Source organism: Hordeum vulgare, chromosome 7H, assembly GCF_904849725.1.
Source record: "Hordeum vulgare subsp. vulgare chromosome 7H, MorexV3_pseudomolecules_assembly, whole genome shotgun sequence".
NCBI lineage: Eukaryota > Viridiplantae > Streptophyta > Magnoliopsida > Poales > Poaceae > Hordeum > Hordeum vulgare.
The window spans coordinates 28,107,602-28,129,958 of record NC_058524.1 but is presented as its reverse complement, the minus strand read 5'-3'; the positions used below and the strand labels follow the sequence as shown (position 1 = coordinate 28,129,958).

The following is a 22,357-nucleotide window of genomic DNA, read 5'->3' as shown; positions in this document are numbered from 1 at the left end:
TCTTTTCATGTCCCGTTATTAACGGGCTGATATCTTAGAGGCTGTTTGGATTGGGGCCCGCTCCTACCCAAACGACCCCTTAACATGCTTCTGTAATTTAGCCTTGAAAGTCTAGGGAAAAAGTAATCTAGCATTAAAAGCGATGAAATAAAAAAATCATAATAAACAAGCATTTGAAAACATAACTTCAACTTTGATTATATTGAGCCTAATAAAATAGATAAAAATACAATAGCTTTAGTTTAGTTGCAACGATATATTTGGACGTCCACACTGCAATTTCGCGCTTCCTCAACGCCAAGAACAAGCCGACGAGAGTGAATTTTGCTATAAGATAAGCTAGAGATCAAAGATTGCAAAAGGGTTTGTGTGCAATCTCTTTAAATGAATCATATTTTTCTGAACACTTTCAATTCTCTCTGGTTCGTAGAAAAAAGTGGAGAATACCATAGCAATAGTAAATTTTATTTTGGTGGCACATTTGTTAGTTGTGTTCGAAGAAAAACCAGAGGTTTTTTTTTTGCTTGGTTTGGGAGAAACATTTTTTTATATAATTCACTTGGATCTCAAAGGCCGCCTTTGCTCACAGGATTTTCATAGGAATTGTTAAGGATTATAAACCTCGAGAGTTTTCCTTGCGCTGGTCATTTCGTCGGTAGGATTGAATCCTATAGGAATTTCTCCTAAGAAATCATGTGTACCACATTTCATTAAAAAAAAAATATGGCGTCCACGCTAACCTCTCGAAGAAAATCCAATGGTTTTCTTGTGATACAATCAAACAAATTCTATAGGATTTCAATGGATAAATAAATTCTTGTGATCCAAATGGATTTCAATGGTCAATCCGGGCCGTCCGAGAGAAGTGCAAATTTACGTCTCTCACCCTCGTCCCAATCACCCACCCACGGCACCACCACGGCACCACCCAGTACGCCGCCGGGCCGGCGAGATGCTCCGCCCGCCGCACCACCGCCAGTGCGGGACCTCCGGGTCCTCCTCCGCCTCTCGCCATGGTTCCTCCAGCAGTCGCCGACACGCGGAATCCGAGTACCCGCCGTCGTTCCGGGGCGCCGGGATACCGGGCCCTGTGAGGTACGGGAAACCCTAGCCGTACGACGCAATCGTATTTTGCTTGTCGGAGCTGGCGCGTGTGATGCGGGTACCGAGTACGGCGCATCGGCCGGGCCTGTGACGCGATTTTATCCGTTTTCTGCTGGGGAATTTACCTCGTGTGTGTACTGTGGTGCACTGCAAGCCTCGAGCCTCTGGGGGAATTAGGAGCTTATATCTAGTTCGGAATTGCCTAAATTTTTTCTCCCAGAGCGCGCATGGCCACCACACAACATAGGTAATGCGGGGTTACATTTTGTAGTATTGCTGGAGAAAACCATTTTACAGGTCAGTGTGATGTGAGTTACTGAATTTTAGCTTACCATACATGTGAAATCAGTAGCAAAACCATCATTAGTTGGGCTGAGATGGAATCAGAGAATAATAACTAAGAGTGACATACAGAATTGATGCTTTGTTACATAAGACGAGCATTAAATTTATTCTCTTCATCTCATTCAGATATTGTTGGGTCAAAACGTTTGTACTAGTGATCAAACTCTCAACTAACCACTGATGTATTCCTCATTCCTTATGAATGGGGTTCTATGAAAATTCCTCCTAAATGGGGTTCCGATTGGAGGGGCGGCTTTGACACATTCTGAAAGAAAATAAATATTTATTATCTACTCATTTCCTATATTAGGATTCTTTGCATTTTAGTGGGGCCAAATGCCCCATAGCGACAGTATAAACATGCATCCAGAGAAGATAGATAAATATGCACATGATACATCTGTTTGCCCTTGCCTACAGGTCGGAAGCTCTTACTACTTGTCGTTGCCGCGCTGACCCTGCAATATAGCACTACCGCCTATGGGGCTGGGTACTTTGGGGGCATCAGCATGGCACGGCACGGCTGCCTAAGCAAGTGCGGCAACGTCAGCATCCCGTACCCATTCGGCACCGGAAATGGATGCTTCCAAGAACCCTTTAATGTCACGTGCGATGAGGGCAAGCCATATCTGGCCACCACCAAAGTAAGGATACTGGACATCAATCTTACTCTAGGTGAGATTCGTGTTCAGAACCCATACATAACATGGCAATGCAACTACACGAATGGCACCTATAGTACTAGTGGTGATTTGGAAGGATTATGTCTTGATCATTTTCATAAGCTTTCCTACACCAAGAACAAGTTGACATCGGTCGGTTGTGCTGTGCTCGCAATGGCCGTAGGAGCCACCAAGGGCAAGAACCAGCTTGAATACCCCACTGTCAACTCATGCTTTTCGTATTGCACTGACGCAAGTGATGTGGATGCTAGCTCTGGGTGCGCTGGTATGGGTTGCTGCCAGTCCTCCTTTCCAGCAAACATCAGTTCCGTTAAAACCACATCCTTACCAATAGAAGATATATATGACTATACCATCCAGTCTTTCAGCCCGTGCAGCTATTCTTTCGTTGTCGAGGAGGAGTGGTTCAAGTTCGATCCTTCATATGCCAGCTCTACCGATTTCGCAAGTAAATATGCAGATGGAGTTCCTCTGGTACTCGATTGGGTTGCTGGTAATGGAAGTTGCTCTGAAACCAGCAAGATGGGATCACAGTATGCTTGCAAAGCCATGAACAGCGAGTGCATTGATGTGTCCAATGGACCCGGTTACCGCTGCAACTGCTCTCAAGGTTACGAGGGCAATCCCTATCTACAAGGAGGGTGCCAAGGTATGCATATGCATCGCCAAAAGTCCACCTATGCTCTTCTTTCTGTCATCTTTATTGTCCATGGAATGCAATTTCTGTTTATTCATGTTGAAATTTCCCTCACGTCCTTGAATTGGAATTGACAGACATCAATGAGTGTGAACCTCCAAACCAGTCCTTGTATCCTTGCAAAGGTAATTGCAGAAACACCGATGGGAGCTACACCTGTTCATGCCCACCAGGATTCAGGAGCGATGATCCAAAGACCATACCCTGTGTTCGAGCTGACCCAAACAAAGCACTGAAGGTGGTCTTAGGTAATGGGATTATAAGCAATCAAAATATGTTTGCACACCAATTGTTCACACACTGCTTGATCATTAGCAGAAAGCTTCTCTGTACTTTTTTATGCGAGCCATATAAGTCCAACTAGAGTACAGTTTGTACAGAGCTCAGAAGTTGGGATTGTTAATGGTTGAATTATTTTGCACACCTGTTGTGTTGTGCACTGCTTAGTATAGTATTTTGAAATCTCCTTTGCACTTCTTATGCCATTTATGTAAGTCCATTATCAGTCTGCATTCATACCATGCAGAAAATTAATGGGTGTGTATAGCACAAAATGTTGCATTGGGTTTTAGTCAAATGTGGTCAATGTCTACTGGTTGACCTGACAATATTTACCCGTCATTGTTTTCAGGCTTTTCCATCAGTGCTGTCTTCCTCATGGTTTGTATCGTCGCTCTATGGGCTGAGTATCAGAAAAGGAAGCTGACAAAAGAGAAGGAAAGATTCTTCGATCAGAATGGCGGTCAGATATTATATCAGCAAATTATGTCAAAACAAGTTGATACTTTGAGGATATTCACGCAAGAAGATCTGAAAAAAGCTACGAATGATTTTGACGAGAGCAGGGAACTGGGTAAAGGGGGTCACGGCACTGTCTACAAGGGCGTTCTCAAGGATAACAGGGTAGTCGCTGTGAAACGCTCGAAGATCATGAACGTGGCGCAGACCGACGAGTTCGTGCAGGAGATCATTATACTTTCACAGACCAACCACCGGAATGTGGTCAGGCTTCTAGGGTGCTGCTTAGAGGTGGAGGTCCCCATACTGGTCTACGAGTTCATCTCGAACGGCACTCTCTTTGAGTTCATCCACGGTAACCACGGAAGTCCGCCTCCTTCGCTGGACACCCGTCTCAGGGTCGCGCAAGAATCAGCCGAAGCACTGGCCTATCTGCATCTGTCCGCTAACCACCATATAGTCCACGGAGACGTCAAGTCCATGAACATCCTCTTGGACGACAAGTACATGGCGAAGGTGACGGACTTTGGGGCGTCGAGGATGCTCCCCAAGGACGAGGCCCAGTTCATGACGCTGGTGAAGGGCACCCTGGGATACCTAGACCCCGAGTACCTGCAGGAGCGGCAGCTCACAGAGAAGAGCGACGTCTACAGCTTCGGGGTGGTGCTGCTGGAGCTGATCACGGGGAAGAAGGCCATCTACCGCGACGGCCTGAAGGGAGGCAAGAGCCTCGTGTCGTCCTTCCTGCTCGCGATGAAGAACGAGAGACTCGACGACATCCTGGACCCGAGCATCGCGCGCGGGGGGATGGAGACGCTGCTGCGAGAGGTGGCCGAGCTTGCGCGGATGTGCTTGGGCTCCAGGGGCGAGGATAGGCCGTCCATGACCGAGGTGGCCGACAAGCTGAAGGCCCTGCGAAGCGCCTGGAGGGAAAAGCTGGCGGTTTGGCATGCCAAAACAGAGTGTCTGGTCGTGTGCTCGTCGCCCGCCGCTGCTCTGGCGCCTTGGTATCCTCCGTCTCCGGGATCCTCCTCGGGCGAGCTGTACATGTCTGGAATAGGCATAGAGACGCCCCGATGATCAGTTACATTTGAACCTTCCACCAGAATGCCCAACTAATTTACCGTACTGGTAGAAGTATAGAGTATCCAAGTAAATGTTGTCATGGGATTCGAGTGTGTTTTGTGTTTCGTCGTGGAGTTTTGCCATGACAGTACAGTCTGACTATGCGGCATCTGAGCTTTCAGCCTCGGTGTGAAGAGACACAAAATTCAGTTTTCAGTATATGAGAATTCGCGCATGGACGGCCCGGTTTCAGCCTGCAATGTTGCTCAGCCATGCATGTGCATACGCCTAACTGAATTTTGTGTTCCTGGTTTGGGCGACACCATCGATCGTATTTTAGGTTGAAAACTTAATTTTGGCCGCGGATTTAACTAAGGATCTCTATACATGTTTATAAATACTAGCAAAAGACCCGTGCGTTGCAATGGGAGAAAAACAATTATAATCTTCAATAATGCTGATCATATTATGTCTTTAAAATTTTAAAACATTTCTTGAAATGCATGAACATTTTTTGAATTAGCAAACATTTCTTCAATTGCACTCAAAAAATAACACACAAACTTTTTTTCAAAATCATGGACTTTTATTGTTTTCACCAACATTGTTCTCAAAATTATCAACATTTTTTGAATATGCGAATATTTTTACAAAAATCCTGAGCATTTTTTGAATTCACAAACATTTTATATTTTCTTCAAACTTTTATTTCAAAATTCCCAATTTTATAAATTGCAAAAGTTTTTCAAAGTTCTAAATTATTTAAACTAAAAAATGGAACAGAAAAATGAAAATAAAAAACGAGACTAAAAACAGAGGCACGAACTGTTTTTAAGATTTTTACACGGATTTTTGTTTAAAATCGTTGAATTTTTTATTTTATGGACATTTTCTCAAAGTTAAAACATTTTTTTATATGCAAACATTTTTCAAAACTCCTGAGTAGTTCTTGAATTCTAAAAAAAATATGTTTTTTTAATATTTTATTTCGAAATTCTCAGTTTTTTAAAATTAAGAAAAGTTGTTCGAAGTTCTAAATTATTTAAAGTAGAAAAAAAAATGGAACTGAAAAGAAAAATAAAAAAATAAACTAGAAAAACAGGCGCCCAGGCATGGGCCGGTCCAAACAGGTGTGTTGCATCTTTTTCCAACGTCCAGAGCGTAATATAGGAGATGCCTACATGGGCCTGCCCAGTCAGGAGATTTTCCTGTTTGAAACGTTTCTTATAACTTAAGACGAGAAATATGTTGTTTCTTCCCACGAGATTTTTTAAAGGTGTGCATGTGTGGTTAACGATGTTTTCTTTCCTGTCAATTTGGTTTTAATTTAATGGATATTTATTGCAATTCGTATGTTCGCCGGAAAGAGAGGAAAAAAAGACCGTGCACTACAGATTAAGTTTGCACCAAAAATAATATTTAAGAAGTATTCAACAGCTAAAAATAACATCCTATTTAGATTCTACACATTTTTTCAATCAAATTTCATATATAACATGTTAAAATCGAAGTTACGGTTTAAAAGATATGGATAATTTTGTTTTAGGTAAAATATGGATTGATTAACTAAAAAGTCAGGGTTTCTTTTTGTTAAAATAAAAAAATGTTTTGGCTGACTTAAATAGGAACGTCGGGTTGATTACCTGAAACATCAGGGATTTTTCTGAAAAATGCAAAAAAAAACGGTTCGGCTATGACTAAAAGATGGACCGCGGGTTGATTATTTAAAATTGTGAGGACTTTTCTGTAAAATGACAAAAAAACGGTTCGTTCTGACTTAAAAATTGAACTGCTGGTTAATTACCTGAAACTGTGAGGCTTTTCTGCAAAATGACCGACGACGGACGCCAGAAGCGCTGCGCGCTTTATTATTAGGGGAGAGGTAAGACTCGTATCGTCCTGGTCTCCTCCTAGCAGTCGTATATGAGCTGCGTGAAGAGGACTGAGCAGTGAATGATCAGCTAGGACGAGGGGCACGTGCGTGGGAGAGCGGGTCTCCTCGACATAAAAAAAAAAAGAGCCCTGCGTCATGATTCATGAGCGAAGCCAACCATGGAGCTCGAGCAGCAGCGCCATATGTCCATGTTCAACCACACCAACGTCACCACCGATACAGAGTTTGAATGACGTGATGGGAACTCCACCCTCCCATCAATCAATCAAAGAAGAAGAAGATGAAGATGACCGGAACCTGCCACCTGAAAAAGCATACACGGACCACGGTGCTTAAAAAAAGGATTAGCCAAAAGCGCACACACACGGTTTTGATCACTGCTCCTTCCGAGGGGAGGCTGCTAGACTGCGTCTCCCTAGTTCGTCTCATCATATATAAACGCCATCTCCCTTGCTGCTTCTCCCTCGCGCGCCCACACACTGCTCGTATATATAAACTGAAACCCCGGTGGAGGGAGGGAGGGTCGGCGACGAGCGGCGCTCCGATCATGGATCGGTCGCTCATTGCGGCCGGTAAGAAGAATCTCTTCTCATTTGGCCTGGGGACAACTTCTGTTTCTTTCCCTTTCGCCTACGGTGGCTCAATGTACATACGCAGTCTTACTTTTTCAAGTTTCGCAACTCTAGCTCTCTTATACTTGCAGGCTCGTACATGAACCCTTGTCTTTGGGGAATTCCTTCTTCTTTTCCAACTTTTTCCTTCTTTGCGTTGCCCGTGGTGGTTGAGAGGACTTCCTATTTGTGATTACAGTGCCATTTGGCATAAATAAATCTTCTAAGAACTAGTAGAATGTGGTGTTCTAACAAAATACTACCGGAGAGCACAAGGCGAGATGCTAAAATAGGGAATAATATCTATTGGTGAGACCCGCTATTAATGGCCACATCATCTATTCTTGTAAAGTTGGGAGAATTCTATGTTCATTTCAGAAATTGATAGAGGAAAACTACGCTTAAAGATTGGCTTTAAAAATAACCCCTACGCCCTTTTTTTCTTGAACACCCCTCCATCCTTAATTACTTGCCGTAGAAATGAAGACGTATCCAAAATTTAAAATACGTACGTCTGGATACAACCACTTCTTAGTAATTCGGAACAGAAGGAGCACTATCCAGTATGCACTATGTTTTGGGATGGAAGGAAGTACGATATTCGATGTGTTTCACATGGGCCCATGTTTTACAAATAAGGACCCGAACACGTGGGTGAACATCTGCCGAGAAGGGAGCTAGGAGCGTGCGAACGAATCGTTTCCCGGGGAGGGATTCAATCGAGCAAACGAAAATGGTTGGTGCATGGGGAAGATGGTGATTTTTTATAATGCGGTGTTGCGGCGGTGGGCTTTTTGACAGTGTGAAAGTTTCTTGCACTGCCGAATGTAGGGCGCTACAGTTTCACATGTTGTTGCTTTTTTTTTCCTAGGCGATGAGAGGATGCGTGAGATTTAGATGGTTGCTGCCAATTAATTTGAGAAATCGTTGAACCAGTCAAAGTCGTGAATCAAATTCAGAATTGATTAACTTAATTGAATGAGATATCTCCTTAAGAAATCGTTGATTCGGTCAAAACTGTGAAGTAAATCCAAATATGACGTCTCAACTTATGGCATCCGGTCAAAATTTATGGCATTCTTTTACTTTGACGCAATAAGCTTATTGGGGTTATATATTTAGATGGAATATTTTTACAGTAGGAGACAAGATTCCCATCGATAGTTAGTGAGACAGTTTGATGACTTCATATGTTTGATAATGCGTCTTAAAGTTGCTCTAACTTCTGTTACAGAGAAAAAAAGAGAATGGGAGTGAACAGCCCGTCTTAGACATGGGGTAAAAAGGACAGCCGGAAGAAAGAACGGCAATAGGAAGGAAACGTGTTCTCCTTAGTCCGTCTGGTATGGACGATTATTTGCTTTGTGAGGTTCTCGCGAGTGAACGGTGATGTTCGCGCTGGTAGCCAGCCGTGCACGAATGATGTATGCGCCCTTCTCATCAAGGCAGGGCCACCCCCCTCCCAACATTGTTAAAGGATTGTCATGTTTTGACATTGTTCTCAGTAGAAAAAATTTGTCATGCTGCATGCAACAGGGGAGTTTGTGATATGTCCAGGGTTTGTCATGCTATAAAAGCTAGTAGTAGAACATGACAAATCCCGCAGCAGAGAATATTTCCATGATACGGAAGGAGGTCGTATAAGTTTGTGACATGGTCATGATTTGTCATGCAGGAATTTCCATGGTATATAGTCCATCCGTTCCTAAATATAAGTCTTTTCAAAGATTTCACTAGGAACTAGTTATGAAGCAAAATGAATGACTCTACATCCTAAAATATGTATATATACATCCGTTTGCAGCTTGTAATGAAACATATGAAAACTTATATTTAGAAACGAAGGGAGTAGAAGAGAGAGAAATTACCCACATGCATGTTTTAGGAAATTGGCATGGCAGCATAGGAGAATTCATGTGCCAGAAGAAAAGGTTTTGCCACGGAATAAAAGAGAAATTCGCCATGGTTACCAACTACTCCCTCCGTTCCTAAATATTAATACCTTTTAGAAATTTCATTAGAAACTGCAAACGGATATATATCGTTCATTTTACTCCGTATGCATGTAGTTTATAGTGAGATTTTTAAAATGTTTTATATTTAAGAACGAAGGGAGTAGTATTTGCCACGTGCGTGGAGTGCGTCCACGAATATATTCTGCCTACGGCAGGACGGATTGTCATGCATGCTACCGCAGAAAAAAGAAATCAAAAGGGAGAGAGAGAGAGAGAAACGATCATTAGGAGCGGGTCAAATACGAGCTACTGGGAGGAAAGGCACGCGCGCGCGGGGAGCGGGTCCGGTCAAGCGAGCACCGGATTCTGCCACGACGCCGGCTTGGTCGAGCTCACTTAGATGACGCGATGGCAACTTGCTGTTGTGCAATAAAGCCGAGAGAGCAACGCTGGTTTACAGTGTTATGTTAGTGGTGGTACAAAACAGTGGTCAGGCGATGACCTGCGGACTGCGGTCAGCTCCCCCTTCCACCTGCCCACCGCACGCGGTTTCGATCTGTAGCAGTCCCATCGAGGGGAGAGACTGCTTGACTGAGTCTCGCTTCATCTCCTACATACATATATATAAGCACGGTCCCTCTCTCTCTCTCTCTCTCTCTCGGACGCGCGGTCGCACCGGCACAGGCACCGGTGGTGGGTGGAGTCCGAGGCCGACGAAGCCGCCGGCGGAAGCTCCGGCCATGGAGTTGGACCGGCCACTGATCGCCGGTAACAAGAGCCACCTTCCTTGCTTCTCTTCTTTCTTCTCTTGTTACAGAGCTCTTCTGTCTTCTCCCGTCCAGCCAGCCAGGCACGTTGCATGCAACCTTGTGTTCCAATTTCCTCACCAAAGATATACTAATTTCTTACAAGATATAATCTTTCCCTACTACTCCCTCCCTAAACTAATACTCCATCCGTCTTAGAATTCTTGTTTTAAATTTATCAAGATATGAATGTATCTAGTCACGTTTTAATATTTAGATACATTCATTTCTAGATAAAAGCTAAGACAAGAATTTTAAGACGGATGAAGTATAAGAGTATTTAGATAATTAAAATAGTAATCTAAACACTCTTATATTAGTTTACGGAGAGAGTAGATGAGTATTACTCCTTTCGTTTTAAAACAAATGACTCAAAAATAATTTAATTTATATACTAAAGTTAGTGTAAAGTTGAGTCACTTATTTTTTAGACGAAGGGAGTATATTATTAACAACTTTATGTCGGGCTAACCGATTACTTTCTTCGTTCCTAAATACTATAAGTCTTTTTTACAGATTTTAATATAAATTACATGTGAAGCAAAATAAATAAATCTACACTCTACTATCTACATCCACATGTAGTTTTCATTGAAATCTTTTAAAAAGACATATTTTAAAATGAAGGAACAGTACATCTAAGTTTAGGCGTGTCTGCATACATTTGATAGAACGAATTTACAAGTTGCCTTTGTAGATGCTTTAAGTAATATTTTTTCGGACACGAGTTGTGACCATTTTCCAAAGGCGGCTGCTATTTGTACCAGTCGTAATCCTCCTAGGTAGCCGTCCGATTGAACGAGCCCTCATCGTCAGATTAAATTCCCGACATGGAACAGAGGCCGCATGGTGCTCCAATGCAGCACCGACAGCGTCCGACGAGCTCCATTGCAACTTCGAAAAACTCCATTGCAGCCGGTGGAGCTCCAACACAGCACCGATGCTCCGGCGAAGCTCCATTACAACTCCGGCGGAGCTTCAACGCAGCATAGGCGCGTCCGCGAAAAGCTTCATTGCAATTGCGGCGTAGCTTCAATGCAACAAGGCGTGTCCGACGAAGCTCCATTACAACTCCGTCGAGTCTTCATTGCAGCCCGGCGTTGCTCCATTGCAGCTAAGGCGATGCTCCCAATAGCTTGAAGGCAACATCACCGGAGTTGCAGCGCCCACGTCGGCCCTCGTCGCGGTCGTCGTTGCAAAAGCCCGTCACCGGAGTGTGAGCTTGGCACCGGGTGCTGCAAAAGCCGCCCTGCGAGCTGGTCCGACGAGGGCGGGGGTGATGAGGAGAGGCGAAGCATGGGGATGAAGGTACAAGACGAAATAGAAATGAATCTGGCTCTAGGAGGGGAAGAGATAAGGTTGAGAGTAAAAAAAAAATGAGAGGCAGCATGTGGATGTCTCGCGTGGTGCGTGGACCACGACGCGTGGCGTGCATAAGACCCGGCTCATCAGCCGGTTGATTCTAAACGTTTTCCTTTTCCAAAATGTAGCTTTGGAAATGACCAATATACCCCGAAGGCTACTAAACACCCGGCACCTCCACCCGACCTGACCGAAGTGACAACCCCCAACCCAACCCTTCTTTGCCGCCTCGCCGGCGAGATGCCTGGCGCCGCCGACGGGGAGGCCGGCTCCACCTCCGCCCCACAACACCTCAGGGCTCTGCTCCGCCTCTGGAGAATTCCGGCAGCCAGCGCCGCCACGGCGGATCCGAGTATTCGACGCTGCATACCCTCGGGCCCCGCCTCCTCCGGCGTCACTGCTCCTCCGCCCCGCTGCTCCTCCGCGGCCGTATTCGGCCGACGCGCTGTTCTACGCTCAGGGTCACCAGACGCTCCCTGTAAGGTACGGCGAACCCTAGGCGATTTATTTTTTGTTTTTGGCCGGAGAATTCGTCTTGTGCCGTTGACCTGCTTCAGACTCCGAGGTTGAAGAAGAACTGTAGCTCCTCCAATCTGAAGCTCTATTTGTTTTACAAGAAAATTGGAGCACAATACAAGCGCACAAAGACAGATAACCTGTACATTTTGCATTGCTTGAACAAGAATAAAATCAACTTGCTGTGTGAGTGATGTTTTAGTTACTACTCCCTCGGTCCGTAAAATAAGGTAAAAACGCTCTTATATTACGGGACTGATGGAGTACCTCAGATACACTTGCGCGAAACTGGGGGAGAAACCTGTTTTATGCGCTTAATGGTTGAGCTGAGATGGGGGCTTCAGAGTAATATCATGTAAGGAATCGATCACGGAGCAGTGATGTGGAGAAATAGGCTGTTTACGACGGCGGGAAATAGGGCTTAGCGTGTTATTCTGTTATATATGGAAAGTTATTTCTCAAAAAAAGAAGTGTGATTCAAGATGTAAAATAGAACGGAAACATGAAAAGGGGGAGAACAGGAAAAACATCCAATATAAATCGCTTAAAACGATGTATTGTACTGGGCAAGAATGTGGTGACTCTATCTCCACCCACCAATTGTGCCATTTTAGCTTTATAAAAATAGAGCAACAAAACAGGATTATATTATTATTTTTCTAATGTTTTTTTCCATATCAAGTATGTACTTGCGATTTTAAAATGGCTGTCCATAAATAGTTATTGGAGGTACTCTGTCTGAAAAGTCTAATCTGAAAACCCAAATGATAGATGAATACAAAGCCCAAATGACAAATAAATACAAATCAGAGGTAGTACTTTCCCTACAGTTTCTAGAATGAGAACATAAAGAAACATGGAATCTGAATTGTTATTCGTGTTTCTTTTTATCTATACCAAATTTGAATATGAATTCTTTCGTGATGACAAAATATGAATTCTATTTTCTTCATCTAGTTCAGATATTGCCGGGTCAAAATATTTGTAGTTGTGGGATCAAACTTAATTGACTACTCAGCTGTCCTCTATGATTGGAGTTGTAAGGGATTTTCCTTAAATGATGTTTGGAGTGGGGGAATGGCTTTGACATATTTTGAAAGAAATTAAATATTTGTTATCTACTTGTATGATGTATTATGGATCTTTTGTTTTCTGGGGGACATATCACTAATTATAACATGCATCCAGCCCACATAGATCGGTATGTATATGACATTATGACATCTCTTGGTCATTGCCTACAGGTCAGAAGCTCTTACTACTTGTTGCTGCCACCCTAGTCCTACATCATAGTACTACGGCTAATGGGGCAGGGTCCTCTGGGGGCATCAGCATGGCACAGCCTGGCTGCCCAGATAAGTGTGGCAACATCAGCATCCCGTACCCGTTTGGCACCGGAAAAGGCTGCTTTCAAGAACCCTTTAATGTCACATGCAATCAGACCGGGGCGTATCTGGCCTCAACCGAATCGGAAGTTAGGGTACTGGATATCAATCTTACCATAGGTGAGATTCGTGTTCTGAACCCACACATATCATGGGAATGCAACTACACCAACGGCACCAGTGGCAACGGTTCGGATGGCTTAAGCCTTGATGCTTTTTATAAGGTTTCCAACACCAAGAACAAGTTGATATCGATTGGTTGTGCTACACTTGGATTGATCTTAGGACTCACCAAGGGCAAGAACCAGCTTGAGTTCCCCATTGTTAACACATGCTATTCAGTCTGCACTGACGCAAATAGCGTGGATGATAGCACAAAGTGTGTTGGCATGGGTTGCTGCCAAACTCCCTTGCCAGGAAACATCAGCTCCTTCAGCACCATATCTTCATCATTAACATTTACAAACTCTAAAAGCCAGCCTTTCAGCCCGTGCAGCTACTCATTTGTCGCTGAGGAGGACTGGTTCAAGTTCGATCGTTCATATGTCAGATCTACAAATTTCGCAAGTAAATATACAGATGGGGTCCATTTGGTACTTGATTGGGTTGTTGGTAATGAAAGTTGTTCGGAAGCCACCAAAATGGGATCACGGTATGCCTGCAAAGACATGAACAGTAAATGTGTTGATGTGTCCAACGGCCCTGGTTACCGGTGCAACTGCTCTCAAGGTTATGAGGGCAATCCCTACCTACAAGGAGGGTGCCAAGGTACATATATGCGTCTTGCAGAATAAACCTACTCTCTCTGTTCTATCAGCTTTATTTATGGAATGGAATATTCTGTTTATCCATGTTGACATTCTCCTCACTTCCTTGAAATGACAGACATCAACGAGTGTGAACCTCCAAACCAGTCCTTGTATCCTTGCCAAGGTAAATGCAGCAATACCATTGGAAACTACACCTGTTTCTGCCCATCAGGATTCAGGAGTGATGATCCAAAGAGCATACCCTGTGTTCCAGCTGACCCGAAGAAAGCTCTGAAGGTGGTCTTAGGTAATTAGATTGTTAGCAATCATAATATTTTGAACCAATTATACAAGTTCAAGAACAGTTTATATACATGAATATGGCCAAGCAATGGGCTATATGTTGCACTGCATCTGGTTGAACTGATGGTAATTAGCTGTCATGATTTCCAGGCATATCCTTCAGTACCATATTCCTGATGGTTTGTATCTTTGCTCTACGGGCTGAGTATCAGAAAAGGAAGCTTGCCAAAGAGAAGGACAAATTCTTTGATCAGAATGGTGGTCAAATATTGTATCGCCAAATTATGTCAAAACAAGTCGACACATTGAAGATATTCACTGAAGAAGATCTGAAGAAGGCTACAAACGATTTTGACAAGAGCAGAGAACTTGGCAGGGGTGGTCATGGCACTGTCTACAAGGGCATTCTGAAGGATAACAGGGTAGTGGCCGTGAAACGCTCAAAGATAATGAATGTGGCCGAAACTGATGAATTCGTGCAGGAGATTATTATTCTTTCACAGACCAACCACCGCAATGTGGTCAGGCTTCTGGGGTGCTGCTTGGAGGTAGAAGTCCCCATACTGGTCTATGAATTCATTCCAAACGGCACTCTATTTGAGTTCATCCATCGTAGCTATGGGAGTCCGCCTCCGTCTTTGGACACTCGTCTCAGGGTCGCTCAAGAATCCGCTGAAGCACTGGCGTATCTTCATCTGTCCATGAACCACCCTATAGTGCACGGGGATGTCAAGTCTATGAACATTCTCTTGGACGAGAACTACATGGCGAAGGTGACTGACTTTGGGGCATCAAGGACACTCCCCAAGGACGCGGCCCAGTTCATGACATTGGTGCAGGGCACCCTGGGTTACCTGGACCCCGAGTACTTGCAGGAGCGGCAACTGACTGAGAAGAGCGACGTGTACAGTTTCGGGGTTGTGCTGCTGGAGCTGATCACGGGGAAGACGGCCATCTACAACGACGGGCCCAAGGAAGGCAAGAGCCTCGTGTGGTCCTTCCTACTCGCCATGAAGGAGGAGACCCTCGAGGACATCCTGGACCCGAGCATCGTGCGCGTGGGGACGGAGACGCTGCTGAGAGAAGTGGCCGAGCTGGGGAGGATGTGCTTGGGCGCCAGGGGCGAAGAGAGGCCTTCCATGACCCAGGTGGCCGACAGGCTGAAGGCCCTGCGGAGCACCTGGAGGGAAGAGCTTGTGCTGGACCGTGCCGTGACGGAGCATATGGTCGTGCACATGCCACCTGTGGATGCTCCGATGCCTTGGGATCTCGCGTCGTCGTCCTCGGGTGCCCCCTCGACGGTGCCGTACATGTCTGGAATGGGCATAGAGGTGCCCAGATGATGAAGTTTCATGTCTGGAATGGGCATAGAGGTGCCCAGATGATGAAGTTTCATCTGAACCTTCCTTTGGAGCAGTATTGCCAGGAGAAAGTGTGTGCCTTAGAGGCTTAGAGCTTCAGGGTTTATACCGTCCAGCAGAAATGTGCAGGTAGCTGTGCTGTGTTGGAGGTACCAAGTATGTACGTAGAAGTTGGAATTTGTTGCGTGTTGTGTGTTCCTGTGTGGAGTTTTCCATGACATTTGACTTGCCAGTTTCTGTGTTCCTTTCCAGTATGAGAATTCGCATGCAGTGTTGTTCAACTACTCATTAGAATTCGTTTTGGCAGCGAGGTTAGCTCGGCCGGCACTGCAGTAATCATAATTTTGAACTGGAGTAATCATAAACTGCAGTCAAAGATGGCAATTATACTGCAGTCTCCTAGAAATTGTGCTCCTGCAGATACTCCCTGTTTGATTAAGTGAACACTGTTACTCCTCTGCTTGAAAAGATACTCCTGTGCACTGAACACTGTTACTCCAGCAAGTTTACTGCAAGAAAATACTCCACATTGTTATCTTGGCAGGAATCTGTATTTTTTATCTTCAGAAATCTGTATTTTTTATCTTGGCAACGCATAAAAGGTACTGGCTGCACATTGTTAAGTTCAGTTGGTCCTGAAAAAGTGAAAAAATGCTGAGTGAGCCGTGCATGAGGAGGCGCCTCTGACACTGATCGATCCCGGTTAAGTTCGACCGATAGCAGAGGGTCAGGGCAAACCATCGCAGGGGCAAAATCGTCCGCAAGAAAATATGATTGGAGGGTCCTACAGGTCGGGTATTTTGTCAAAGGGATGGTTAAAGGCGTGTCATTTTGGCAATAGAAGCAAAGTGTTTTTATGGAACAACGACAAAAAAAAAATGATGCATCATTTTTACAACTATGCATGTCTAACTACTCCCTCCGTTCCTAAACATAAGTCTTTATAGAGATTTCACTAGTGGACTACATACGGATGTATATAGACATACTTTAGAGTATAGATTCAATCATTTTGCTTCGTATGTAGACTCTTAGTGAAATCGCTTAAAAGACTTATATTTAGAAACGGAGGGAGTAGTTGGATTTTGTGTCCATGATGTAGGATTTGACTTTGAATCGTGTCAAATCTGAGGTTTCCTTCTTTCTTTCTTTCTGTCATACTCAACATCGGTAGCGGTCCTGTCGAAAATGCAGCACATCACCTTCTTTCCCATCACCATTTTCATACTTTTCGTGCAGTCATCGGCGTCTTTCTGATAACTTGATGCATAGATATTTTTCTTTCTCAACAACGGTTTCAGTGCAATCAACATGCCACAAATGCATATGCTTGCAAGCAAATAACTAGAGTAGTCCAGGCTTCAAGAACGAAAGGTACCTCAGGCCTACCTACGGTTGGTAACTACCTGTCTAACCGGAATTGTATTTTTGTTAAACTTTGGCCATTATTTGAACTACTGAGAAAGGATTTTCTGGTGGCGCGGTTTCTACCACAGTCATGTTATTTTACTTATACAGTATGATGTATTTGGGCCCTTTCACTTATTTCTCTGTTATTCCCTTATAGCTGCAAAAAGTCACTTTGGAGGACGAGTGCATTGGAACCTTGTATTTTGAATAGTTCCAAAATGCTATTTTGAAGTTTTAAAAAGATCTGAAAATAAATCAACATGTTTATATGGAAGTATATTACACATGTGCAAATTTTGAAGTTGAAATAAGTAGCCATGTGAGTTATACAAAAATGACAAAATCGTGATTTTGGAAAGATGAATAGTGAATGTACTATTCACCATTTGGAAATCACCATTTTGTCATTTTTGTATATCTTACATGTTTACTTATTTCATCATCAAATTCTACACATATGTAATATACATCCATATGATCACGTAGAATTCTTTTTGCGATTTTTTGAAACTTTAAATGTGAGTTTTATAGTGTTTAAAGTAAAGTCCTCCAATACACCCGTGTTCCCAAAATCCTCTCTGGGACTAACCCACTATTTGAGGACAACACTTTTTTGTACTCTATTATTTATTTAAACGTGGACTCATCTATCCACCGATCATTTTTAGTTGGATTTTAAAGTTTGTATCATTTATATCCTTTGAACTATTGATCTGAATTATGATCCGTTAGTATATTAGTGTTCCTACTGCTTAATACTACTCCCTCAGTTTCAAAATAATTGTCTCAACTTTATACTAACTTTAATACAAAATTATACTAAGCTTAAGACACTTATTTTGGGACAGGGGGAGTACTATCTAAAACAAGATCCATCTTAGACACATATTGATAAGTTTTCAATTCAAGTTATTAATTCATGATGAAACTTATATGAAATGCAATAACATTGAATCCGCCTCACAATACCTCGTGACACCGACAAGGGGGGGTTGCAGCGGGTGGTTAGAGTTTCCACCCGAGCCGCCCGAGAGAAGCGACATTCCAAGCCATGATGAACAAAAACGACCTATCAGATATAGTAAACTGGCACCGGTAGAAAATAGTTTCACTTTAACTATCTCTATCTGTGTTTATTTGAGAAGAAAGGTGTAACATATTCAGTGGTCATAAACAGCAAATTCCTAAAAAAAAAGGGGAAAAATCTGAAACTTCCAGGGATCAATAGCCAGCTAGGAGGAGGGGTAGGGGAGAGCGGGTCTCCTGGACGCATGCAGAACCGGGTCCTGGGCAAGGGGTCCTGCTGAAGGGGACTATTCAGTCACAACAGCGTCACCATTGATTGAGCTTAAATAGCATGATGGGAACTCGTGTCTTCTCAAAAAGCATCGTTAATCATACTAGTACTAATACTAGAAAACAAGAGTGAGCCGATGGCCTGCTGCAGTTGAGTCATTTTCCCCCTTCCGAGCGGATCAGGCTGCTTGCTTCATCTCGTCATCTCCCAGCTGGTGCCCCTCACTCGCGCGCGACGGCTCCAACAAGATCATGGACTGCTCGCTGACTGCGGGTGAGAAGAATCTCTTTTCTGGCATGTTGGTTTTCTTTTCGTCTGTGTATATATGCATGTATAGTTTCTTTCCCTTTTCAAAAGTTTTGCCATGGTGTTTGCTTCTGATCGTCGTCGTTGCTGTCCGATTTTCATCACCGGCCGGGAGGGAGCCAACAAGCAACGAGGCCTCAAACCTTGTCTTGAGAATTTTTCCTCTTTCCTAAATTAAAGCTTGCCTTGACTTGAGTTGAGAGGGGTGTCATGATCTTTTTCTTCTTGTTCCTACTATCTTGGACGACCTTGTAGAAGGGGAAATGCTAAATGCAAACCTGAGTAGTGGGACACAACTGTTAGAATACTTGTACGCATGTATGTCCATAGATGTATAGATCCACAATTGTAGGATCATGGCCTGCCTGCATGCCAGATACCAGGCACCTCTCTCATGGACGCGCCCGCTTCCTCCCCTGCGCTCGGTGCCGCCACCACCGACGGCTCTTCTCCGGCCCCTCTGCTCTTCACCACCCCGGCCGCCCCCGTCACCTCGGCCGCCTCTGCGGCCTCCTCCGCGACTTCCGTCGCCGCCGCCTCCCACCCCTTTGTCTTCCAGACGAACGCCTCCTCACCGGCATCTGGCTCCGTCGCCCCTCGGTCCACCTTCGCACCCCTCTTCTCCTCCACACCTCCGGCGGCCCCTCCACCACCGCGGCATCCCATTTTCAATGACCATATCACCAACCACATCAAGTTTCTCCTCAATCCTGCAGATCACAACTATCACAAGTGGAAGTCGTTCTTCCTCATGGTTCTCGTCCGCTACGGCGTCACCTATCTCCTTGATCACCCTCCTCCACCCAACGCCGACGCTCAGTACCTTGAGCTCGACGCCCACGTCGCCTTATGGCTCTACGCCACCCTCGCCGACTCCATGGTAGATCATGTCGTTGGTGCCACCACCTCCTTCGCCATCTGGAAGAAGATCCAGGACTACTTCCTCTTCAATCACGCCGCGCGTTTCATGATCCTCAACCGCCAGTATCACAATCTCAAACAGGGTGACCTTCCCGTTTCGGAGTATGCCCGCCGCATGAAACTCCTCATGGATGGCCTCGCCGACATCGATCACCCCGTCTCGACAAAAATGCTGAATAAACATGCGTTTATTTCTATCCAATGCTAGTTACTTATCAATTGCATGGATGTAAAAATTACTTTGCCGGAAAGTGGAGCGTAGCCCCAACCAAACCGTGAAGGTCGCAGAATTGTCGTCGACGAGGGTGAGCCATGACCTCACCCGAGGTGGGTAGGATTAGATAGTGCTCGAGCTCGAGATGGGGAACTCGTCGGACGTGAGGTAGGGGGTAGGCTGGGGGAGGAAGGGTTGAAATCATAAGTTGGGTGAGGAAGACAAACCATGTCGCTTGGATGAAAAGAAAAACAAGAACAAGAACATGAGGGTTTGAATCATATACTTGAGAGGAAGGGAGTGTAGATAGACTAAAACGAAAATAGTTATTAGTCGCATGACCCATAGGTACTCCCTTGTTTTATTGTAACAGTAGAATATTTTGCATACAGAAAAATATGATGTTCCCTATGATCCATATGGGCCCATGTAGGTCGGCACATCACAACTTACCTTAAAAAACCTAGCACGACAGGACCCATGTCCATCCTTTTTATAAAAGGGTCGTGACATGCTGGCTGGAAGGCCTCAGCTCGGGTATTGGCCTGACACGTGACTTAAAAAGGGCGGCCTGTCATGACACGTCTATAGGCCGGCACATCTTATTATGAAGGCGTAAAGAGCACTAAAAAATGTCAAAATATAACCCAAATAGCAAATCATTAGTTATGGAACAATCTCCGCAAGCTCCACTTTCACTATCTCAAATTATGACAAGTGTTACACTGAAGTCTTCATGTGCGTCACTTGTCGTAACCTGAAAGTTTTTCCTTTTTTTTATAGATTTGTGTATTCGAAAAAATTATCTTCCAAACTGTGTATCTAAATCTTAAATCATTTTCGGTGTTGGATTCCTCGCGTTGAGATCTTAATAACTAGATCCAATGCTGATGAACTTTTTTTTCATGAAAAACCGGAATAGAAAGCCCGAACCATAAGCACATTTGTTTCTGTGTGCAAATGTCACTTTCACCATCTCGCGGAAGCAAATCCGTCCTCTTGTGAAAAAAAAACATATGAAAAAGATACGACTGTATCTCTTGTGAAAGTAAATTCGTGCTTTCATGGATAGCAAATCTGTGCCACTCGCACAGAAAACAAAACGCAAGAGGCATGGTCCTGCCTCTGACGGAAGGAAAAAACCGTATTATTTACCCTTTTCAGCTTAAGAAGGCATTTTTTAGGCAAGCTTAGAAAAAGCCGTACCGGGCTGGTAAGGCTCGGCCTTACAAATACGGCCCATATAACCAAGTTTCGGGCCCATGCTGCGAAGTGATCCCTACCACTCAAAAAAAAAAAAGAGAGAGTGCGAAGTGACCTCCAGCCGCCATTGTCGCCTCGCCGGCGACATGCCTGTCGCCGCCGATGCAGGTCCCTGCTCCATCTGCGCACCACCATCAGTACGGAACCTCCCCTTCCGGCGAGTTTCCGTGGCCGGAGTTCTGTCCCCTCCTACTGGCGCCGGCGCCGGCACGTCGGATCCGGGCATCTGACTCTACCCGCCTCCCCCGCAGCCGCGTTCCGCAGTCGCGCCGTGCTGTGCTCAGGTCTACCAATCATGCCCTGTAAGGTATGGCGAACCCTACCCCCCTGTTGGCTGTTGCTGGAGTTTGTCTTTGTCCTGTACCTTGGATGTAATGTGGACTCGAAGCCTTAGGAGATTATATTAGGAGGAATTAGGAATTAGGAGCAGAGATGTAAGCAAGAACCCAAGATATATAGATAGTTTGTCGTCTCCTGCATTGCCGGAACTACAAAACATTCAGTTGCATAGAGGGGATTTTCACTTCACTGCCTTACATGTGAAATCAGGGGGGCAAGTCAAGTGGGATGGAGGTTTCACTGTGATGGCATGTAGGAATCAAATTCATGGAGTGGCGGCGTGGAAGAAATAGGCTGTTTTCCGATGGCAAATGACAGGAAAATATATTACCACATAGAAGCTGATTTCTCACAATTCTTTGTTTCCGATGTCATCAGGAATGTGGTGTATAAGCACAAGCAGTCATCAGGAATGTGATGGTGCTACCCCCAGGCATCCAATGTAGTATCAATTTAGCTTTATGCGTATAGAGCCACAAACAGGCGACTAATATATCTATTAAAAATATATTCTGTTCATATTCATTGTGTATTCAAGTTTTTAACATCGCAAAGGATAAGCAACTGATAGAGATATTTCATCCGAAAAGTTGCATATAAAGACCCAAAATGTAAGGATGTGCAAACTGAAACAATCACTAGAAACAAGCTACCATAAAAAGTTCTATTTTTTGGGGAATTTACCGTAACAAGTTCTGGAATGAGAACTGAAGAAAAATGGAGTCTGCAGTAAATACTGAATGGCGGCTTCCTTTTTATCTACACCCAGCATAGATGCATACTTTGTCATGTTTTTCAGTACTCTTTCTTTCTTCGTCCCTAGGTTAATTTTGAGCTTCAATTCTTTTGTGGTTAATATGGACGTGAAATCAGAGAGAACCATAGATAGATATTCAAAGTTCATGTTTTACTTTCAAACATGGGCTATACCTTTGCTCTCTAAATCTGATTCCAAGATTGTTGGGTCAAAGCGTTTGCAATAGTGGACTAAACTCCTAACTAGCTACTGATATATGTCAAACAATCAGGGCTT

The 22,357-nt window shown here is 44.3% G+C and overlaps 2 protein-coding genes across 2 annotated transcripts; both read left to right on the top strand.

Moving 5' to 3' along the window:
* Positions 1-828: 828 nt before the first annotated feature.
* On the top strand, positions 829-4,851 carry LOC123408105 (wall-associated receptor kinase 2-like). Its single transcript, XM_045101297.1, has 4 exons — positions 829-1,090; positions 1,870-2,781; positions 2,907-3,077; positions 3,461-4,851. The coding sequence occupies exons 1-4, from the start codon at positions 829-831 to the stop codon at positions 4,645-4,647; spliced, it is 2,532 nt and encodes an 843-aa protein (XP_044957232.1). The 3' UTR covers positions 4,648-4,851.
* A 4,904-nt stretch (positions 4,852-9,755) lies between these two features.
* Positions 9,756-15,862, top strand: LOC123413471 (wall-associated receptor kinase 3-like). The gene is made up of 5 exons (XM_045106410.1): positions 9,756-9,860; positions 13,021-13,929; positions 14,047-14,217; positions 14,364-15,544; positions 15,587-15,862. Exons 1-5 carry the CDS (start codon positions 9,833-9,835, stop codon positions 15,596-15,598), a joined length of 2,301 nt encoding a protein of 766 aa, XP_044962345.1. The 5' UTR covers positions 9,756-9,832; the 3' UTR covers positions 15,599-15,862.
* Positions 15,863-22,357: the final 6,495 nt, after the last annotated feature.